Source organism: Corvus moneduloides, chromosome 6 (genome assembly GCF_009650955.1).
Source record: "Corvus moneduloides isolate bCorMon1 chromosome 6, bCorMon1.pri, whole genome shotgun sequence".
In the NCBI taxonomy this organism is placed as follows: Eukaryota; Metazoa; Chordata; class Aves; order Passeriformes; family Corvidae; genus Corvus; species Corvus moneduloides.
Window position 1 is genome coordinate 45,650,950 of NC_045481.1, and position 22,764 is coordinate 45,673,713.

At 46.5% G+C, this 22,764-nt stretch overlaps 1 protein-coding gene across 4 annotated transcripts in view; it reads left to right on the top strand.

Moving 5' to 3' along the window:
* CD151 (CD151 molecule (Raph blood group)) overlaps positions 1 to 22,764 on the top strand; it is a 36,026-nt gene that overhangs the window by 1,430 nt on the left and 11,832 nt on the right. Inside the window, exons 2-5 of one of the 4 annotated variants that reach the window (XM_032111584.1) lie at positions 11,623 to 11,743; positions 14,352 to 14,452; positions 16,987 to 17,090; positions 18,082 to 18,273. In XM_032111584.1, the coding sequence (XP_031967475.1) occupies positions 17,007 to 17,090; positions 18,082 to 18,273 (276 nt within the window). In that variant the 5' untranslated portion in view covers positions 11,623 to 11,743; positions 14,352 to 14,452; positions 16,987 to 17,006. Of the gene's footprint in view, positions 1 to 11,622; positions 11,744 to 14,351; positions 14,453 to 14,621; positions 14,836 to 16,986; positions 17,091 to 18,081; positions 18,274 to 22,764 lie in introns of those variants that run through there. The other 3 variants (XM_032111583.1, XM_032111585.1, XM_032111586.1) reach the window with 3 other exon arrangements.

Below are 22,764 nucleotides of genomic sequence, written 5' to 3' on the forward strand. Positions count from 1 at the left end.
ATTGCTGGAAGCTGGCCAGTGGGGAATTGGATTGTTGGAAGCTGGGGTAGCATCACTTACGCTTTATGCGGCGTGTCTGGTGACAGGTCCCTGTCAAAGGCACAACACTGGCTTGCACAGGTGGGCCTGGGCTCTGGTTTGCCACAGCTGCTCTGGGCTGCCAGTACTTCTGAGTCAGATGTCCTTGCTGGAAGCTTGAGCTGTGAGCTGAAGGAGGTGGCAGCTTTTGAGTTCCTCTGTGTAATTCTCCTCAGATCACATCCTTGCTCTGTAGTGTGCTGATGATGTATTTTGAGTTCCTGGCCTGTATTTCCTTCTGGCCATGTGCTGTATTTCTGCAAAAAGCATGTTTTATTCCAAACTGTTGCATGTGGCTTCTGCAGTGGAGGAGAATGACTTCCCCTGTTGCCTGGTAAAAGTCCTGGCACTCCCTGCTGTATGCTGGCTTCAGGAATCAATAAGAAAACACCTTTTCTGAGTGCTTGAAATAATGTCCCATGTATAACACTTCATTTTACTCTAGAGTCTGAGGTGGTTAGTCCCTCCTGTGGTACATTTTGTGAGAGTTTAACACGTTTTCTTTCTCCTAATTCAAGGCAAGTGTGTTAAATGGGGTTTATTTGCTACTTTCAGTGCAGCCTCTGAAAGTTTGTCTTTGGGTGTGAGAGATTCTTCAGTAAGGGGTGGAAGAAAGCTGCTTGTACTCCCTTGTCAAGCAAAAATGCTAGGTGGGAGTGGCTGATGAAGGGCTCTCTCTCCCTTTAGGAACTTTCCAGCAGGCCTATAATTTCCAGTAAATAAAAGTTGTATCTCGATTCTGGCTGTTCCCATTAGACGTGCACAGAAGGCAACAACTCCCCTTGCTCTTGAGACAGCCTGAGGGGGTTGATTAGAGAGCTGTGTCTCTTCTAGCCAGGCCATCCCACTGGCAAATTCACTTGTTCCTTCTACGTAGTTTGGCTTCTGCTCTCAAGAGTGCATTGGACTATTGGTTATGCATGGAAGGAAAAAGTGTACTTGCATGTGCTTGTTTGTGTAACATCTCTGTCACCGTGTGTCCCTGTTTGTGGCAGACTGTCCTGTCTGGCATTTCCAGGTAATTTGGTCATTTCTAAAGCAATCATACTGTCCCTCTGTTCTTTTTGTGCCTTCTGTTTAAGACAGAAGCTTAGAAAGAAAAAATTGACAGACTCTGAAAAACAGAAAGGGTAGCTGTGCTTTTTCATGTCACAGTTTACCATTACTGTCCCCAGTGGCCTCATCAGCCTTGTTCCTTAGGCCTCCTGAGCGGATGTTCTACTCCTCACTCTACTTTCTGCTCCTGAGCTCAACAGTGGGTTATCTCCAGCTCTCCCTGTGTGCACTGACAGCTGAGGTCATGAAAAGCCTGAGGAAGGGGGACTCCTAGAAATGACAGCTCATCTCAGCTTCCTTGGCTGGGAGGAACAGAAGCCTAAGTCTCCCTGGTTGTTTAAAAATCTTCAGATCCTAAGGGTGAAGGTCTCCTTCTGTCTCACTCACTCGTCCTGCCTTTCAGACTCTGATGTGATTTTTCTTTTGTCACAGCAAAGCTGAAATGAAATGAACAGTGTCACTGTAAAGTCATCCCGTTTTCCCATCCTTTTTTGTACTTGCATTTTGACAGAGCTTTCCCCAGGATGGTGCCCATCTTCCCAGTCTGTGAGAAATGTGCTTTTCCTGGCTACCCTGTGTCTGAAGCCAAGGTGTGGAGGGAGAAATGAGGAATGGCAGGCATGTGGAATGGAGATGAGGTGTTCTGTCAGTTCTGTGGAGAGTGCCTCATTCCATCCCTCCCCACGGCACAGAAATTGTTGTCTGCCAGGCCCTCTTGGCAAGGATCTGCCCTGTAATAGCAGCACTGCTGATGGGCATCTTTCTTCAGTGTTTCGTCTGTCCTGCCTGCCAGACTCCTCTGCTTGTGATCTCAACAGCCTGGGATCCTGGGGAATGGATTCAGGGAATCCTATTAAGTCCTGTGTCCTGGCTGCTGACAGTAATAAAATTCTTGGCAAAATGAGCAGGAGGGTGATGACTATTTTGCACTCCTGGAATTGCATGGCTGAGTAAGAGGTGTGTTTTGGGGTCTGGTCATTTGTATATGACCAACTTGGTCCACGTTTCTAGCCTGAGTTTCTTGTGCTGGTTGGGTGGTTATGACTCCAGCCCATGCTGGAAAACTGCTGTGCAGCTCTGTAGGGCAGGAGTGCAATAAGCTCAACATGGGACTGAAAGTGTATCCAGCTCCTTGGAAGGATACAAGCATGAATTGATGCCATGACATGCCAGCTGGGCTTTTCATGGAGTTACACACACACACACACATATATATATGTGTGTGTGTGTGTATTTCATGCATGCTTTTGATGCCAGTAGTGGTGGGCATTATTGGAGGCAGGATACTGGTTTAGTGGGATAAGGAAGGACATCAGGAATTATATTCTGCAACAGTTGAGGGAAGGTCCTTGGCAGCTGTTTAAATTCATTTGGGTGCTGACCCACAGGCACTGTCTCGAGGGTGCAGCCAAGCAAATACACACTGTGCAACTCTTGATTAACATTGCATTGCCTGCATCCCTGTAGGCTGCTCTGGAGCCGCCTCTCCTACCTGAGTGCATCCCAGAGAGGGAGTGTGGAGGATGTGGGGTGTGACATGGTCTCTTAAGAGAGGTGGAAATGAGACATGTGGGAGGTGCAAGAGAGGATGTTGCTCAGACCCACAGGTTGTTCCTGGCAGCGGTAATGAGGCTTCATAAAGAAAAGCTGAGGCAGAAGTCAGTGACAAAAAATGTTTGGCATTGACCATTGTTTCTTATCTGTGGCTGGTGCCAGATCTGAATACAAAAGGAGCAAAGTTCACTTATTCAAGCCAGGTTTTCTTTACTTTTATAAGAAAGACAGCAGCAGTGGGGAGCTGGGGCAGTGGGAAGAGTTGTAAGGGTAAGTGCCTCTGCTTTGGTGAAACTTGTCCTTGTAGCTGTGATGTGGAAGACAGATGCTCCTAAGAAACAGTGGAGTTGGGCTGAAATTTGCAGCATGTTTCCCAGATGTCTTTGCCATTGTAGGAGAGGGATAGGTTTAAAGGAAGAAACACCTTTTGGAGATACTATGGAAGGAAGATCTGCTGTGCTGTACAAATGGACAAGGTGAAAACTTGTCTGATACCTCACCCTGGAACACTTCTGCTCCTATGGGGAAGAAGTGGACAGGAGAAAGATCGAGCAGATGATTGCTATTTTGCACTATTGGCATTGCATGGTGGAATGGGAGGTGTGTTTTGGAGTCTGGGCTGCATTTGGGTCTTGCTGGTTGGGTGGTTATGACTCTCCAGTCCCAGCCAGAAGAGCGCTGTACACTTTGGTAGGTGCATCTCAGGCAGGAGTGGAATCAGCTCAACACAGACTGAAAGTAGTCCTTGGCAGCTCTTTCAGTACAAGTGTATGACTTACCAGCATAGCTGGAGGATGAACAATGGATTCATTGGCTCCTTCACTAGTGAAATTCAGTTAAAAGTGGGACCAGGAGTGGTTTGAGGTAGGAATTACTGTGGGAGAGGTTTCTCTTTTGTCTGGAGTGCATCGCTGACTTGTTATCTGCTGGAGTAGGAGCCACAATGCCTGTGGGGTTTTTAGGGAGTACTCTGATCCTCAGTGTCCACTGCACTGCAACAATAAAGAAAATAAGGGGGAAGGATGGTTTTGGTCAAATTTATCTGCTGTCAGAGCCAACTGGCAGATGCCAGCCACGCTGACATTTTTGGCATGCCAGCCAGTGAGCAGGACTTCTGTAGTGCCTGACAAGGCAGGCGTGAGTCATGGCTTGTGAATGTCAGTATTTCTTCTTAGCTTTGGTGGAATCCAGAAGGGAGGAATTCATGTCCCACATCTCACCCCCACACTGCCCTGGGAACAGAGATGGTTGGCTCTTTTTCTCCGTGGTCACTGTAAGCTCCATGCAGAGCTCCCAGGGAAGTGGTGGGGAGCTGTGTGTGCCATCCCAGGGGTGTACAGTGAGTGTAGAAGCCAGGCACGTGGGAGCAGGAAAGAGTCTTGGGTGTGCGTGTTGAGTGCTGTGTGCAAGAAATGTGCATATTGGAAAGTGTTGGGCTTCGTGCTTGTGGTTTTGGCTGTTGAAGCATAGAAAGGGTGAGTCCAGTCCTGTGTGGAAATACCACTTGGTGAGGAATTGACCTGTGGCTGGTTGCAGGTTCCCCTTGCAGTGCGGAATAGCTTCTTCCATCTTTGCTGAGAGACTTGGCTAAGGCGAGAGGTCTGCCGGCGGTGAGGAGACATTTGGTGTGGTCTCCAATGTACCTTGTCCACTTGGAGGGTTTTTTAAAAGGACATATTTCTTGTTATGGGGAGGACCTGTTTCTGTGTTTGGGGAAGAAGAACTGTCAGGCTAGTTCCTGCACCTCTGAGTCTCAGCTGTCTGGGGTTTTTCCTCCTCCTGAGCAGGGAAAGAGTGCAGGTGTCCAGCTGAGCTCATGTGTGGGGAATGAGGTTGTGCTCAGCCCAGAGATGGGCTCTGGAGAGCCAAACAAAAGCCTGCTCTGTCCATTGTGCACTCCCCAGAGCTTACCTCTGATGTATGCAGTGTGTCCGAGACAGAAAAAAAAGGGAACTTAAACCGCTGTGCTTAGGCCAGGATGAAATCCTGGTTGCTGACTTCACTGGGCTGTTTGCCCTCAGGCACTTGGGGAAGTGTGGATCCTAACTCACAGGTGTGCTGCAAGAAGCCTGGGAGGAGGGAAAAGCAGATAGTTGCAGAGAGAAACCTCTGCTTTCACTGATGTCATGAGCTTTACTTTGGCTGCATCTGTCTCCATGTGAAAGAGGATACCCTTGTAGAAAAAAGGGTTTTATTGTTTGTTACTTCATCAGGAATTTTAACAGTCTTTTAAGAGAAAAGGAGGGGATAAGCCAGCTTAGGTGAGAGCAGTGAGAGTATCCAAAATCAATTATTGTAGTTAAATCAATATGATTCTTATCAACATTGCATTTACAAGTGTGTAAGTGGGAAGCTGATTTCCCTGTGTACAAGGGCACAACTGCTGTGGATCAGCAGTATCCTCATGATTTTTAACACTGATAACCATGTGTGGCCAGCTCTGGTTCCCTCTCCTTGCATTATCCTGCCCTGGGCAGTCAGAGCTAGAACACCCTTTTGGCTGAGTTGAGTAATAGGAAGATTATTTTCTGTGCCAGAATTAACTTGGTTACTTCCAACATGAATTTTAGATTTTTTTCCTAAATGCTTCAAAAGCAAGGGGGGCGTTTTGTTTTCTGGGTTCCTCTATGCCTTTATATCCAGGAGGAACCTCGTTTTCACAGTGGGCATTGAGTACTGAAGGTGGTTACTCAGTTTCTTCAGAAACTTGTGACTGTGTTGTTCCTGGATTTTCTCTTCGGTGTGTTTTGCTTTTAATACTTCAGGATGTCCTGAGAGTCTTAACCTACAAGTGCGCCATGCTATGGACTGCTTTTCCTCTCCTGCTCACTAATGGCATTGGATGAATTGAAAGATGGATAATGAGTCTGCCCAGAGACTGAGAGCAAAGTGCTCTGCTGCTTTCTGCTGAGCTCAAAGAAGTCTGAGTGCTGGGGATGTGCCAGTTACGTTTTTAGAGGCTCCTGAGGGAGCAAAATATGTGATTTCTCCCATCTCCTGAAGTGTTCTTGGGTCTTCTTGGGATTTGAGGGTTAATCCAGGGTAGAATGTGCTACTGTAGAATGTAGACTGGACTACTTGTAGCCTTTAAATTTTAACCTTTAAAATAACAGGAGATCAGATGAGATGGTAATGGTTCCTCTTGACTTGAAAATTGACCTCCAAGGTGGAGGGGTGGTTGTGGGGAGGATTAAGTTTCAAAGTAATTTTAGGCTTTCCTTTATTGAAGCTTCTTCATAGAGTGCTGAGGTAACAGGAGGGTGGGTTGGTGGAGAAATCCCCTGCAGTATTTTCCTGCTTCGTTTGAAGTCCAGCTGTTTTGTGCTGGCGTCTGTTAGAGGAACCTGTTTCCAGGTTCTTTTCCTTGCCAGCTCTAAATGCAGTGGATGATTACACTGTCATGGTTTAACCCCAGCCAGCAATTATGTACCACCCCTCCTTCATCCCCCTGCTCATGTGGGATGGGGAGGAGAATCAGTAAAATAGTGTAAGTTATGGATTGAGATAAGAGCAATTTATCAATTGAAACAATGTAAAATAAAATAACAGTAATAATAATTTTAATAGTAACAGTAATAGTAATGCAAAGGAGAGCAAGAGAGGAATAAACATCAAGAAACGCGAATGATGCACAACACAACTCGGTAGCTCGTCCCCCAGTGGTGATCAGTGGCTCCAGGCCAACTCCCCCCAGTTCATATCCTGAGCATGACATTCTGTAGTAGGGAACATCCCTTTGGCCAGTTTGGATCAGCTGTCCTGGCTATGCTCCTTCGCTTCTTGTGCACCTCCTCACTGGCAGAGCGTGGGAAACCGAGACGTCCTTGATCTAGAGTAAGCACTACTTAGCAACAACCAAAACATGTTTATTACCGACACTGTTCTCATACTAAATCCAAACCACAGCACTGTACCAGCTACCAAGGAGAACACTGACTCTATCTCAGCCAAAACCAGGACGTACACTGACACAGCCTTGCCAAAGTTGCTGTACTGGTTATGGCTTTGTACCCTTCATGGAGAGCTGCCCTTTGCCTGTGCCAGCTTGAAGCTGTGGAGAGGACCAGAGCAAGCGCAGCTCCCCATGCAGCCGGCGAAGTAAGGTGTTTCGGGGAAGTGGTTGTTGGCACGGGGCTGGGGGATTTCTTTGGAGCTTCGTGGTGCGTGCTCTGGAGCCAGAGACTTCTTTGTATCTTGTCCCCTGTCGCCAGCCTTGGTGAAGGGCCAGCAAGTAATTGCCTGGAGGCAGCCCTTGCCTCCCGGTTGTTTATTCACATGCTGGTGCCTCCCTGTCAAGTTTGCAGGCTGCTCCAGAAACAGCTGTGTAGATGGTTTTGGTGGAGTCACTAAAATGTGCTACACAAGGGCAAGGCGGAAGGGGGAGGAATGTTTTGTTTTTGGCCAGGAGTTGTTTAATTTTACTGGAAGAACGATCTTTTTCAAGGCAGCCTTACGCAGCATGGATTGAGCATTGTTTCCAGCACTGCTCCTATAGCAACAGGAGAGAGACAGCTCCTATGAACTTCGACTTACAGCTCTGGGAAATGAAATGTCATTTAATTGCCCTTGACTGTGCTTGATATTTGATCTGACTCTAATAAAGTGATTTTAGCTGTGGAGAGGAATATAACTCCTCAAATCGTTCAGTGACTGCTTCAGAACACCTCCGGAGACAAGGATACTGGGGATATATAAGGACTGATGGTCAGAAGAGATTTCTTGGCCTTTCCTGGCACTGCTGTTAGCAAAGTGGGTATTTCCAGGTGTGAGTGTTCCTACATGAGGATGTTCTGGGTAGAAAGGGAGGCTCCTGAAGTTGTCACTGGCGTCTGTGGCTGCCATAGTGAGGTGAGAGTTGCTGTTGCCCCATTCTTTGTCTGCATGATGTTCCCTTTATCTCTTGGTGTGCTAGGGCACTGCAAAGTGCATCACCCCATTCCTGGTACTGCAGGTACCTGCTCCACTTTCTCTGGCATGGCTGGCACCAGTCCTGAGCTAATCAGCAACAGGTCTGAAGCAGTAAGAACGTTAACCTTGGTTTCCACTTCCAAATCCCTTTGTCAGCTGCTTTTAAAATATGATCTTAGTGGAGTTCAAATTGAGGCAGGCTGCCTGGGGAGGATGTGTGGGATGACTCCAGAGACTTTGGCTTTGCTTGTTTGCACCACAGAAAGTGAGAACAGGAACAACCTGCTCAAAACAAAACAAGTTTTGTAGAAAAGTTAAAGCTGATGTGGTATTTTGTGCACCTCTTGCTTTGTGCTGTTTGCAGCCAGGTGTCTTGGGCACAGGCAAGGCAGTGCTAACAAGTAACTTGAAAACTTTGTGTTTTATAGCTTTGTGTTCTGTGTTGACAGGACAGCTTAGCCGCTGGAGGATGAATGTTGAGGAGGGCAAATTCACCCCTTCTCTGTGCTGGGAGAGGCACTTAATCTCTCTGTGCTCCTATTATAACCTGCTCCCTTTTTTCTTTATTGGGGTGCTTTGAGGAGGCAGAGGATCTTTTAGGCAGTGAGATTATAGAACACTGTGTGATTGAGAGGCTGGAAATGTACCTTGTGGTGATACACCAATTGCCTGCCCTCTCTTCCAAAAACTGCTGCATATTTTTGACAGTGGGATTTAAAGTCCCATGATTTGTTTGTGAGTTTGGTGCAGTGAAGATGATGGCCTGCCATGGGATATGCACCTGATACGGTGGGGAGGCAGAAAATCTACTGGCTTTTAGCTGAGCACCTTTTCAATGTAGAGATTTGTAGGGAACAAAAGTGCACTGAGACTGCAGCCAAATTTTGAGTGACTGTGTAGCAGCTACAATGCAGCACGTGTTCTTTGGTTAGTGTTTGCCCTCAGTTCAAACCACTGTGTAAAAACCCAGCTCTTTGTAGAGTGTGAAAAAATGATTGTCACTGCTGCATTATTTGGAGAGCACTTTGAATTTGTGTACAGAATTGCCTGAATAGGCTTTGTGGAGTCTGGGAGGATTTCTATCTTCCCAGGACTTTTAGTGCTTGTTGACTTGGTCCTAGTACTGGCATGGCTACAGGTCAGGGAGGTTTTGTGAGTGCTCTCTGAAAACACTGAGAACCCAGTGGCTACGCTTCTGAGAGCTGGGATGAAAATGAATGTGATGAATAGGAAGATAATGAATAGGAAGGGATCAAGCAGCATGCTGATTTGGCACAAAATGTTTTGTTTAGAAATGTGGTTTAATGCTACTGGTAAATTCTCCAGCACAGACAAAGCCCTGCTTACAAAAAAAAAAAAAAGAAAAAAAGAAAAAAAGAAAAAAAAACCCAAACAAAAAGAACCCCACAATGCCCATGAGCAGAGTTGGGAAAATAGAATTTAAAATACCAATAGTAGGCTGCAGTGAAGAGTTTGCCTTGTCTGTTGGCTGACCCTGACCTATCTGAACTATTGCTCCGTGTTGTGTCAAACCCTCATTGCTATGAGCTCTCTGCAAACACAGCCAGGCACTGATTTCTGGTGCTTCGAGTGAGAGAAAAGAGTGGGTTATTGTTCCTCTCCTCAGTTCAATGACTAGTGAAGTGGTTCCTGTGTATAAATAGTGTAAAGTGCTTTGGGATCCTTCAGGATAAAGGAGGCCTTATGGAATACAAGAGGATGTTGTTTGACGCAGAAGGAGTTTCCCTTGGTTGCACAGTGGGTGCTGGTCTCTGGCCCGCCTTCCAGCTCCCAATGGGGACTTGGAGGGGCTGCTTGCTTCCCTGCTTATCCACTTCTGGGAGCAGGAGATGTGGGCTTTCTGCTCTCACGTTGTGGCTGACTGCATATGTTTTGCCAGGGAAGGGTTTTTTGTTTGCTTTGTAGTGAAACAGTGCTAGAGTATGAACACACAGTCCCAGGCATGCTCAGTCACTCTTACCTTTCTCTCTTATGCTTTCTTTTCTTAATGGTTGTAAAATTGGTTTTGTGCCAAGGTCCTTGTTATCCTCAAGGATCCCGCAGCCAGGCATTGCCTCGCCCAGTTTGGCTAACCCCCTCATAAAACACTTAATTTGCAGGTATGTGGGTGGTGCTGAATGTGTAAATCCTTACTGAGTTTGAAATTTATGCTTATTGTTATTTATGCTTCAGTGAGCCCCTCCCCTGGGGAGTAAACAGTATTGAAAATGTGAGTGGAAGGGGTGAGTGCTCTTCTCCGGAGAGACAGCTCTTGTCTCAAAGAGCAGGTGACTCCTCAGGTGTATGAGGCATGCAGATCCTCTCTGGATACCTGGCTCTCATCCAAATTAGCAGGACTTAAGGGTCTCTTTTGAGGGGTCTATTCAAAACACAGCAGCTTTAGCCAGGGCAGAAGAAAGGAGGGATTTGGCAAGCATCCTGAGGAGTGACATCAGGGCTCTCATGTGCCCATGGAGATGTTGCCTAGACACAGTGTTGATATGACATCCTCCCGGAGTCCCAGAATGGGAACTTACCCTCTCTCACTTCTTTGGAAGAGTGCTCTCCCAGTCAAGAGGTGGGGTCAAGCAGGGTCTGCCAAAGATGTCAGGGAGGAGGGGTTTTGACCAAGATCTGTTCTGTGTGCCTGCTTTCTCCCCCCCCCCCCCCCCCCCCCCCAATTTAAATGACAATTCCTTAGAAGGAGCTTTACCTTCTCAGTGGATGTCTGACTTTGTTTTGCATTCTCCCCAGCCTTAGGCACAAGTACTTTGACTTTGCAGCACGTTCCAACATGCTGAGATGGAAAACAAAGCACTGAGCTTTGTGTTCCGGGTCAGCTTTCCCTTCTGAAAAGCCAGGAGTGTGGGAGCTGCATGAAGCAGATGAATAAAGGACAGGGCACTAGGGCTGATCTTGGAGAGTTTGGGCCCAGCCTCAGCAGGATGCTTCAGAACTACTGCTTGCCTTATAGATGACTGTGCCTTCCCTCTTCTCCCTGGTTCCTCAGAAAGTTCCCTTATATGATCTTTAATTAATGAACCCAGTGAAATTTTTTTGGCCTGCTTCCCAGTGTTTGAAATACCAGAATTTTCACTTGTTTCTCTGAAGAGATGTTTTTGTGGTGTAGAGGCTGTGTAGTAATGTGAATCAACAAGTTTCTGGCTCTTATTGGCACATTTTTCATAGGGAATGGAAGCAGGGGTAATCCAAGCTGGTCATAAATGAAGGTGTGTTGTCCATACTGTGCTGGGTAAAGGCCTGCAGGAACCACTACTTGAATATAATAGAAAGTTAAAATGGCTAGGAATTGTGAAATTAGATCTGCTAATAAAAAGTACCCTTTTTCTCTTCCCAGGTGGTTTTCAAATGCTCCATTATCCCACCCAGGCAAGTCAGGAAGTATTACTGCTTTTGTATCTCTGTATGGGCAGTAGATAGGAGCTTAAGCCTTAGACTGTGAAGTAAGTTAGTGTCATGGTGTAGATAAAAGGATCATTAATTCAGCATCCAAACAGGCTAAGGAGGAAGACTTGTTATTCTGTCAATGGCTACAGGCTGTTCAGAAGGGAGAGCTGAGGAAGGAGAGAGGGTGGGATTGCCCATGACCAGGTTGAGAACTTGATCACTTCAAGGCACTAACACCAGCTAGGGCTTCGCACTGCACAGAAGGATCTTCCTGAGCTTTCTCATGGAGATGCTTTCAGGCCTTTTGCAGCAGGATCAGCTGTCATTTTGTGTACACAACCTTGACAGAATTGATAGCAGCATTTACAGGATGCAGCAGTAAATACAAACCTGTTCTGACAGCTTTCTACCAGCAGAAGATGTTCATGCTGCAGTTTGGCTCTTCCCTGTTATCCAGTGCATGCTTTGCAGTTTAATCAAATGCATTCACAAGGTGTATTCTGAAATCATGTGCTCTCTACTTAAAGGACTTGATGGCAAAGCATATAATCATATATTGATTTTAGAATGGCCTTTGACATAGTTCATGATTCTCTGCATCTCTCTTTTTTCCTTCAGCTTTCTGCTTTCCTAAATCCAGCAGCAGACTAGAGCCAGCAAGAAGAGAGGGGGTGAAAAATAGCCTTTGAAGAGGACTGAACGTTTGCACTGGTGCTGTGAGGTGCGTTGGTGGTGAAAGGTCAGTGTCAAGGCTGCTGTTCCATGTTGGCTATCAGTTTGGGGGTGGATAATGGCACATGGTGTGAATTTGAGCTCTTCACCTGCAAGCTTTAGAATTCCTCTCCTGGGAAGGCTTTACTTAAATTACTTTTAGCTGCTTTCTGGAAGGTGATAAGCAGCTGGAGGCCCTTTCTGAGGATGTTCAGTGGAGTAGGTAAAGTGTCAGTGGTAATGTTTTTATCTTACAGAGAGGGAACTCAAGAGAGGTCATGCTTTCAAAGGTTGGAGTTTAGCCTTGCTGGAGAATGTCAGTGAGTTTGCTGAAGATTAAAGTTATTGGCCCACACCTGCACTGCACATACCAAGGGGAGGACATCTGCTTTGTTTGCTAATGACTACCAGGGTTATCTGGCCCAGCTCAGATAGTCCTCAGTGGAACATTTCCCTCCAGGCCAGCAGAGTGCCACGTGGTTGCATTAGGGGTCTACTTTTGTTGCAGCATAGGTGCAGTGGGATTTCCTGCAGCAAGTCTTTCTTGTGTGCTTTGGCGAAGATGTTAGAAGTTATGTAAGTTGTGGTGTATGAGTTATCTGTGAAATAGTTGTCGCTGATGTGTTGGATACCAATTTGTTTGCTATCACTCAAAAATCAATACTTTTAAATAATGATGATTTTTCTGGCCTAGGAGCTATTTAATTTGCTTTGGCATTGTTTCTTCCCGATCTGTCAGATGCTGCTTTAGGGCAGGTTGTGCAGAAAAAGCCTGCAGGCCTGGCTTTCTTTGCTGTTTAATTAAGTGCTGTTACTGTGCAAGTTGAGGCAGATGTACCGAGCAGTGTCTGGGGTGACTAAATGAATGTCTAGCCAGCAGGAGTGTGTGTGTGCATGTCACATGCTTTCTGAGCTGGGCTGTGTGTGCATGCCTACGTGTGCCTTTGGGTCTGCAAAGAAAAGTACAGTGGTGTAATGTGGAACACCCAGAGCAAGTCCTGCCATTGAAACTTTAGGTTTCACAGCTGCTTGTGCAGTGCTTGTGTTCCTAGATGCTCAGCACCCAGAACTGGAGTCATACCACTCAGCTTCTGGTGAGTTCTTGTGGTGCAGTTTGTCCTAAGGGTTCAGTCGCAGTAGGATGAGAGCCCAAGAAAATCAGACCATGGTATGGTTTCATTTGTGAAGTGATCCCAGCCTTGCCTGGCAGTCATGCACTGTGTATTCTTACCCTCCTAGGAGTGAGCTCACGCTTAATCTTTTTTATCTTTTCGAGATGTTTGCATAGGTTCCTCCTTGCTTCACTGTTATTCCACTGTTATTCACTGTTATTCTTGTACTTCATTATTAGCATCTCAATCTCTGATGCATTTGAACCAGCAAGGCTCATAAATTATTGCCAAAATTGCTTTGCCAGGCAGTCCTCTTATTTTAAGTATGTATTTTATTAATCACGAAAGAGGTTGTTCCAGTTCACTGGACAAAGTAGTCTTTGCTGGCAAAAGCACTTTTGAGTCTGTGAAATCGTGTTGCTGTCAGGCTTTTGCCAATTTGCCAGTCACCTAGAGCCTGTCGTGCCCCTCAGCTGGCATTCCTCCATCAGCAGGGCTTCTCGGTGCAGATCCTCATAAAATCACTGGGTTTAGAGAAAGGTGAGGGTCTTGCACTGGGGAGGAAGAGAGAGGCAAGGGTCATACTGAGGGACTTGCTCAAGTCCATGCACAAAGTCTGTGTCACAGTGGAAAGTTGGATTCAGGCTGTTCAACTCCCAGTTTCTTGAATTAATCTTCAAGTTGTTACCCATTCCTTTTTATCTACGGGTTCTGTCACTTGTGTTTTCCTCTCAGCTTAATGCATTTTGTTTCCCTAGAGAATTATTTGTCTCTGTCTCTTCTCTTGCAGTGTGTGTGGGCATAGTAGGAACCCTTGATTCTTGTTGATTCTTGTGAATTCCATAAAAATACTTCTTTCCATTGTGTGACTAAATTTCACAGCCTGTATTCTGTGATTGCTTGCTGAAATTTAACTTGCTGATGAAACTGCTGTCTGTTGGACTGGACCAAGTGAGCTTCATTATGGAAGTACTTTTACTCTTCTAACCACTTTTTCATTTAGCAAAATACTTCCCATTATGAAGCTCATGTTTAATTAATATGTTTTTATGTATTTGTAAATACACCCCTGTGGCAGAGCTTGCCATTTCCTGTTCATCAGAGAGCTCATTTGTAATTACTGATAATGATTCAGAACAGGTCTTTACCTCAGTGTTTAAAATAGAACAGAATTATGTGTGTTCAGTACTGTTGCTGCTTCTTGTCCAGTTTCAAGAATGATTCATATCGGTTCTGAGGGTTTGTTATAAGGATGACTGATGGCAAGAAACCCTGGTTATGTCAGTGAATTCAGGATGACGCTCCCATATTCATCCTGGTGCTGTGACGCTAACCAACACCTCTGTGCTTTTTGGGACCATGAGGCTCAGAGCCTGAAGTGGCCCTAAGCTTGTGAAGCAGATTGTGGCTCCCTGCTTCCACTGCCGGGCTCCTTGGGAAAAGTGTTTCACTGTAGTCTCCTGCCCTCGCTTGCTTTCCCTGAAGACCAGGATAGCTCCCTGAAGCCTGACCCTGTCTTTGCAGGTGATGGGAGGCAGCAGATCGCCCTGTGTGAGGCAAGGAGCACAAACACGACTTCCAAAAAGAGGGTCTAGAGAGCTGCCTTTCCCTGAATAGTTGGCTGGGTGAGTCATTAAGCATGCAGAAGCAGCCAGTGCCATCGGCTCTGCTCCTGGCTAGGAAGGATAGATCAAACAGGAGACAGCCCTGATTGCTTTCTGATTCATGGTCTGCCATCCCTGGTGATTCACCCTGCTTTATAAACCTGCAGCTGTTCCCTGCCAGCTCTCTGGAAACAGGCGTATCCTCTCCTGCCAGCAGTGAAGCCAGGCTGCCTGAAAGGCCTGTACCCAGCGCTGCGTGGAGCGGGACCCGCAGTCTTGAGGGGGATTTCAGACTGTTACCTGGTGCAAGTGCAGCCTCAGCCATGCGTCTGCCCAGTCCTCACCCAGGACGAGATGGAGCTGTGACTGGGATTTCTGAGCTCTTGGATCAGAAGGAGGGACATGTTAGTATCCATTTCTGGGGCCCAGCACCTGCTCTGTGGCGATATGTGAGGGAAGGAGGGAAGGTTCCTAAAATCCTCGGGAGCACGAGGGAAACTGGGCCAAGGAGTCTTAAGGACAGAAAGCATTGTTATCATCCCCTGGTCAGTGTCTGCAAACCTGCAGTGCATGTTCCTCTACATACAGCCCTGATGTTAGAAGGGGTGTGGAGAAGACCTTCTACTGGAAGGCATCTCTCACGTCAGGGCTGAGGTACCTGTTAGGAGTTGTGCAGGCGTGTGTGGCTGCCTTGCTGCTGCTGTTCTTGGTCTGTGGCTAAATGAAGCCTCTGGCAGCTGTAAATCTGTCACCTTTCATGAATGTTGTGTTCTTGGGGCGTCTTCTCATGGAGAACTTGCAAGCCTGATCAGTGCATACAGTACCAGCAGCATTCATTCCTTCCCAAAGCCTGGGGCCCTTTTGTGCTGCAACATGGTAATTAATCTGAGCATTGCTGGAGGTTCTGATCTCTTCTGAAGATAACTCTGAAGAGTTGTTCTCCTTGATCTGTGCCACCATCTCAGAGCTGCTCACTTTGCCAGTGAAGCAGCATTCTGCTGCCAACTGCTGTTGCCAGATGTTAATTCTGGAGAAAAATGTTTTCTTGTGAAATGGTGACGGGGATAGGCATGGGTGGGACTGTTGGCTTGTTCACACTCTTGCTTTCCTTGTTGGCTTCATTTGTTAATTTCTAAAGCACAGGCCTGGCTGGGGTTGTTGAGTGAGCTGGCATGAAGCACAAGGAAATAGTTTCCTGCAGATAAAATACAATTATGCTGCAGAATGGGCAGCTGCTGTTCCCAGCCTTGGTTCATCTGGCTCTGAAGCCAGACATTAGAAGTGTGGTGACAAAGATAATGCTGATAGTCACCTGATGTGCAGCCTGGCTGTGTGTACCTGTTTCTCAACTTCCTTTGCTGTCAGGTGTTTTGCCAAGGTAGTTGAGTGTCTTTACTGTAGCTGGGTGCAGCTGCAGTGGGTCCCTGGAGGGAGCTTGCATCACTTGTGTGAAGAAGTTTTGTAATTTAACTAAGCATGAACTCCATGCCTCTGGGAAAATGTAGAGGCTGTTTGCCTGCCTGCTTCCAGGGAAATGGCTGGTTTAGGAAAACGTTGCACTCTGACATGAGTGCACAGTGCTTGCATCATTCCTTGCTGCCTGGTGGGGGACGAAAGGGATGATTTTTTAATTGAATGCAAGTGGTGAGGACTTGGTTGCACTTCTGCATCCTGCCTCACACAGGTTATGCCGGCAGTGCCTTTGTCTTATCTGCCCATCAGGCAGTGATGAGAATGTTTTTTTAAGAGGTTCAGACTTTGAGGTTTGAACAACAGGCAGTGAAGTGACATGGAGCTGTGCTTGCTGCAGACCTTCTTCTGAGGAACCTTCCCCGGGCTGTAGCAGATCTGTAACACTGCACTGGGACTGACTCACAACAAACTCCCATTCCTTACATATCTGCAGGGGCATTTTATGCTGTCAGATCATCTGAAGCTGATGGTTGTATTTCTCCCTCTTAGTAGCTAGGAGAGTCTCTTTAGTGCCCAGGAGGACAGCTAGCCAGTGAGAAGGGCCATGAAAAGTAAGCGGTGAAGAAGAGAATTAATTACTCCCAACAGACTGCTGGCATTCAAAAAAGATAGGAGATCTGAACATATAACAAGTATATTCCCAGTTCCAGTTGTAAAGATTAAAAATAGCCCAAACTTAGAGAAGGTTCTGTTTAAGGCAGTTGTAACTAATGCCAGTGAGAAAATAATATTTTTTGAAGACAGTTTATTCCATAAATATCAGAGACCGAGGTTTCTGTTGCTGCCTTCAGAACAGCCACTACAGGCTGTAGTCAGGAGCCAGACTGGGATTTTCTGGAGAACAGCTCTGGGATTGTGTGAACTCTTTTGTGTAGGTCACCCAGATGGATACGAGAGCTCTTTATCTGAGCACTGTCCTGTGTCCCTGAAGTCAGTTGAATGGCTTGTTCACTGGCTTACTTCAGCAAAAGATTGGAGGTGTTAGATCTTGCAGGAGGAGAGCAGTAATGCTGACCTTCTGGGAGAAGTGGTGTGATGACTGACTCACTCAAGCTCTCCTGGTTTATTTATTTTTTTTTTAGGAACTTGGTGAACCAGAAAGATGCGTGAGTATACAGAAAAGAAGGAAACATGTGGGACCATCTGTCTCAAGTACCTGCTCTTCATCTTCAACTTCTTTTTCTGGGTAAGGAAATTCAGTCTGTGTCAGAGGCAATGAGATGGCACTGCAGTTTTGGTGTCAGGGATGCAAAAATGGGTGTGATGAAGTCTTTGGGAAGAAGTGCTGATGTCAGTAGGACACAAGTCTTGTCCTGTTGGGTGAAATGCCACCCCTTGGGCTTGCCTGCCCAGGCAGAAGTTATGGTTTGACACTGTAGCATGTGGCTGTTTCTAGGTCATGTTACCAAGTATAGAAAATTACAGGAACCCTGAAAATAAACTTTGGTTTTTTCACGTGGTTTACTTTTTCAGGGAGCATAAAGGCTCTACTGTGTTGCCATTCCTCATCTTGAAATAGCAAGAGGGAGTGCTGGCAGTGAAATGGGACAGCTAGATAACGCACACCCTCTTGCAGCTGGTCCACACTAGAACTTCCCAGAGTTGTGCTTTCCACTAGAAAAGTTACTGATGCCAAAGGATTGTGTTTTACTTTGGTGCATGGGACAGAACAATGGAGTGTCCAGGTCAGACCTTTAAGGAGAACTGTCTGAGTTTATCAGAAGCTGCCTAAAACCCTCTGGAAATGGAAGGCTTACAAAGATAAAGTGGACTGCTAGGGGTGTGGTTGGGTTCTCTGTGTTCATTTGCTACCAGGGTAAGAGTTTAGCCAGCCAGGCTGGTCGTACAGATTTGACATATTTTTTTTGCCCCAAACCCAATGTGGCTACATTTGGGAAGACTCTGGTCTGAGTATGAACTGCTGTGCACAGGTAGATGGTTTAGAAAGCTTCCATGTCAGGCTGCCTGGGGTGCTGAACTGGGTGCCTTGAAGCTCAGTCTTTCCCACTGCACTGGGATTTGTTCCAGTCCCAGTGAATCCATCCCTTAATGTAGATCATCTTTGGCTCAGCTGATAGGGCTGTGGCACATCCTGCTGTCCCTGTCCAGTTGCTCTGAGAGGTGAGGAAATTCATGCCTCAGACACCCTTCATTTTCTTGCTTTTTTGTCTCCCCAGCTGGCTGGTGGGGCTGTGATGGCAGTGGGTACCTGGACCCTGGCTGAGAAGAGTGACTACATCAGCCTGCTCTCCTCCAGCACATACTCTGCTACTGCTTACATCCTGGTGGTGGCTGGGGTGGTGGTCATGGTCACTGGCATCCTCGGGTGCTGTGCCACCTTCAAAGAGCGGCGGAATTTGCTAAGAGTGGTGAGTTTTGCTTGGTTGTTTTGTTTGAGGGAAATATCTTGGTTGTGTTGTGTGCAGCCTTATTTGTTTGTCCTAGAGCAAATATCACTAGGGTCTCCAGCTCCTGGCAGCAGTGCTGTCCATGTTCCAGGGGACAGGTTTTACTGCAGAGCATTTCCTCTCATCCACGCAAAGAATGTGCTGCATGGTCCAAGAGTAAAAAGTGTAGTTGTAGTACCTATGCTTTGTGTAAGAACATCTATTTGAAACTATTCAAAGCAAAAGCTTGTGGCTTTTGTCTCTTCCTTCTTCCTTGCCCATTCTATATTCGGTTTTGGAAAATGGGAAGAAGGAGGAAAATATGAGAGACCTGTAACAAAACCAGCTTTTAATGACATTAGGTTCAAGCCAGATTAACACACTTTTTCACTTGGTTGTAAAAGATCAGAACATTTCCAATATTTTCTTCAGTTGCAAAAAAATTACTTTAGTCTTGCTTCCACAAAAAAAGAGCCGTACTGTTTTGATAATCTGCTGCTGCTTTTGCATCGTTCTCTGTATTACTTCCTGAGCTCCCTGCTCACCCACCTACACTGAAGTTTTCTTACTTGGGGTTTCTATTTTGCTTGCTCTCTCTCAAATCTCCCTTTTAGTCTGGAGTGTGGCAGCAGTCTGTTTTAGTGTCTGGGCTGCAGTGGTGAGTGCAGTGACTGAAATAACTATCAGCAGCTTTTGGCTTTCACAGGTACAGAAAAAGATACTTCAGCCGCCAGCTCCTCCCTTTGCAAATCCTCGTTGACCTGACCGGCCCCATTTCTCCCCTTTAGTTTGGATAGAGGAGCAGAAACAGGAGCTGTGAGCAAGCCTGATGCTTCACTGCTGTGCAGACCTGATAATCCCTGTGAGAGGCAGAGCAGGGCCAGGAAGGGAGAATAAAATACAGAGGGAGACACAGTGAGTGTATTGCTGATGCTTGTTCAGTAGGCTCCTGATCTGTAGCAGTTGGTTTTGGCCTTGCTTCACTGACTCTCCATGCCAAAGAGATCTCCCTTTGTCTTTTTCCCTCATCCAGAAGCTACATATGAAAATCCAGGGGGGTTTTCTTTGTTATTCTGCCATAGAAAACTAATAATTGTCTCTAGGGAACAAAAGGTCACTCTGTCTCCTTACACCACTCGTCCTTTTGGAGTGGCTGCTTGTGACAGGCCTATTGTCTCTTCTTGCTTGTGCTCTGCTTTGGTTGCCCTGAGTAATCTGAGACAGGGCTGTGCTTGCCAGGGCTGGGTGAGCCTGGCTGGGGGCCTCTGCCAGCTCTGAGCTCAGACAGTAATCCTGACAGCTTCACAGTCACCCCAGGGGCTGTGCCAGCCGGTCCCACTGTCTCTCTGTACAAGAGACCCATGTAAGTATGGGAGGCAGCAGTATAAGCAGCACTCTCTGCTCTCCTTAGTGATGCCTTGGTGATTTTAAAAATCGATTACTGACGGCTTTGGGTGCTGTTTGTAAAATGCATATCTGGTTTTTAGTTTGTTTATCTCTTTAAGAGTTGGGAAGCTGTGAATTATTTTGCTGCCTTGTGTGTAACTGTGAGTTTTATAGGCCCACTTCTAGGCTCGTTCATAGTATTTCACTCATCACTCACAGCTGTGCTACTTTTTTGTCATTTCTTATCGGCCTTCCTTAAGCATGTGCTGTGCTGAGGCTTGGGCAGCAGGGGTGGAGTTTCTCTGGCTCCCTGAGTAGGCAAGGCAGTGGATCTGCAGCCTGGCTGGCTGTGATGCTGCAGTCCAGCTCTTTACAATGACAGACGACTGTTATATCATACTTCAGTCAAAATGCAGCAGTAGTCCCAGGGAAAGACCTGTCAAATAGAAGACCTTGCTTATAAGGAGAGAAAATGACTTTCTATAGGCTTGGCCCCTCACATTGCCGCTTCTAGTCAGCTACCTTGAACAGGGAGAAGGGAACACACGTGCATTAGGATTTCTGTTCCTGCTGCATTTCAGCCTGGAACCCTCCCACTGAAGTGAGGTTGCTGGTTTAGGAGTATTGTTGCTATCTGTCTCTTTTTCAGGTAGTAGAAAGATGTCTCCAGATAGTTATTTGGCTTGTAGGTGGGTTAAACCATTTTTTGTGTTATTCAGAGAAAACACACTTACCAATTGGTACTTCACTCAAAACTGGATGGAAGCAATTTGGACTCTGTAGATCTTGAGGAGACACTCAAGAGCCCTGACTCTGTTGTGGAGCCAGAGCCAGGGTAAATTTTGCTTAGAGCCCACCCAGGTCCAGGCATGTGTTTGCTAGAGGGCTTCTGGTGATCACTCATTTCTGACTTGGGAACCAAGTAGGGCATGTCCCTACAGTTCCATGCCAGAGCTTGGCCTACTCCTCCCGTTGCAGACCTCTAAGAAAGCCCTGCAGCTACGGCTGAAGAGCAGGGAGAGCTGCCCTGTGCTCTGTGTGTGTCCAGAGTGAAAGCTGCTGTTCCCCTATATGATACATCCCCCAGCATGATGCTTAGAAGTGGCCCTCAGGGAATGATGTGAGTAAGATAATGGTGGAGTGTATCAGCAGAGATGGGTTGGGTTCATGGGTGGTAGCTGCACTAACCTCCCTCACAAGGTTTTACTTGTGACTCAGATTTGTTAAGGTCTGCTGGATACATGTTTGTTTGTATCCACTGTAAGCCAGCACAATGAGCAGAGAGCTTATGGTGACATAACTTTAGCTCTACCTGAATGCATCTGACCTTACACAGAGCAAGGAAAAATAAATAAGCTTTCCAGTCCATTGGTTGTCAGCATCCTACCATCCTCCTGCCCCTCCTTGGCAGAGAGGTGAAGTCAGGCCAGTTAAGGCATAACAAGGTCCCAGCAAAAGAGAGACAGCCGTTGTGTCAAGGCCTGCCAACCCTTTCTTGCTGCTTTTCAACCTCCTGGGAGTGTTGGGAGCAGCTTTTAGCTATCCTGCACTCCAGTGGGTGACTCACTGCCCTGGGATGAATGGGTACCTTGTACAGGCGGCTGCAGAGATGGTCGGGATCGCTGCGGGGGAGAGCCTGGGGCAGGGGAGTGAAAGGCTGAGATTGTGTGCTCAGATTAAAGCCCGGTCTGCAGATAAAACCCAGCTGTCCTTCCTTCGCAGCTGCTGAAGCCCCACAGGGGTGCAAGAGGAAGCCTGAGTGTGTCATTTTACTCCTGCAGAAGGGGCTTGGAAATACCTAGTGAAAAGAGCGCACAGTGGGGGTGTAACCCTCGTGCAAAAGAAGGCATCCTTGCTGTGTCTGCATCTTCACTGTCCTTCTTTGTGCAGGTTTGATGTCCAGTTACATTTGTCGGGAGCCATTTGCTTTGTCTCTTGGTAAGAGACCTTTCTTAAGGTTGAGGGTAAAACAGAAAAAGGGAGATATTTTGTTTGTTCTGTCCTGGGGAAGCCAGCTCTTACAGGGACTTGAGGTCCTTGTTCCTTGTGGCTGGAATTGGTGTCTCTTCAGCTTTATCTACAGAAAGATTAATTTAATAGCAGTCACAGAACAGCCTGAATCTGTAAAGAAGCTGTTCATTGCTGACCATGAGCAAGGCAGGGGCTGTTTGTCAGGAGAGGGGTTCTCCCTGAAAAGCTGTCTTTGACCCTAAGAAGGAAGTGGACGCATCACCCTGGCTCTTCAGGCCTACCTAGTCCTTTTAATCTATTGCACATATTCCTCATGGGTTTGGCTTCCCTACTTGTTTGTGTATAGATCAGGGCTTCCAAACAGTTTTCTGTACTGTCCGTTTGAATCTCCTTGTGGTAAGCAGGGCTTACTCTTTTCACTTCAGTGCCACCAAGCTCTTTTAAGAAATAGTCACGGTCACCTATTCATCTTCTAAGAGTTCTTCTCACTTTGGTTTTGAGATGCTGAGCTTTTCCACCTAGGTCCCAGTTCAGGAGCATGTACAGTCCCAGTGCTGAGTGTGACTCAGTGCTAAAATCCATCCACTCAGCCTGTGGCTGAGCTCTGCAGAAGTCACTGGCAGCACAAATGATGCTTTATGCTTAGCTGCTGTGCTGTATATTTGGTGAAATGGGCTCTCTGTGTCTTTACTGAATCATCTTTATAACATACATTGCTCCTTAGTAACTTGGTGAAATGCCGTAAACAATGTCAAAACAAGCAAAAGTTTAAATTTTTTTGGTATTGATGTCAGAATCAGATATTTTGTATGATACTGAGTGTAGTCATTAGGTTATCTAGCAACCACTTTCTTTTGTACGGTGATCTTATCTTGGTTGCCTGCACTTTCCCATTCTCTATATCCCTCTGGCTCTGAGAGTTAAACACACACTTGCTGCTGCTTGTCTTCAGTTATTTTGTGGTTTGATGTTTTTTTGTTAATCTGTGGGATTGTTCCTTTCCTACCCTGTTGAAGTCTTTATTCCAGCCCCTGCCTTTGAACACTGCTGCAGAAAAGCATTGGTGAAGACAGTCAGGCATTTTGCCAGGTAAAGAAAAGCTGCCTCCCAGCATCT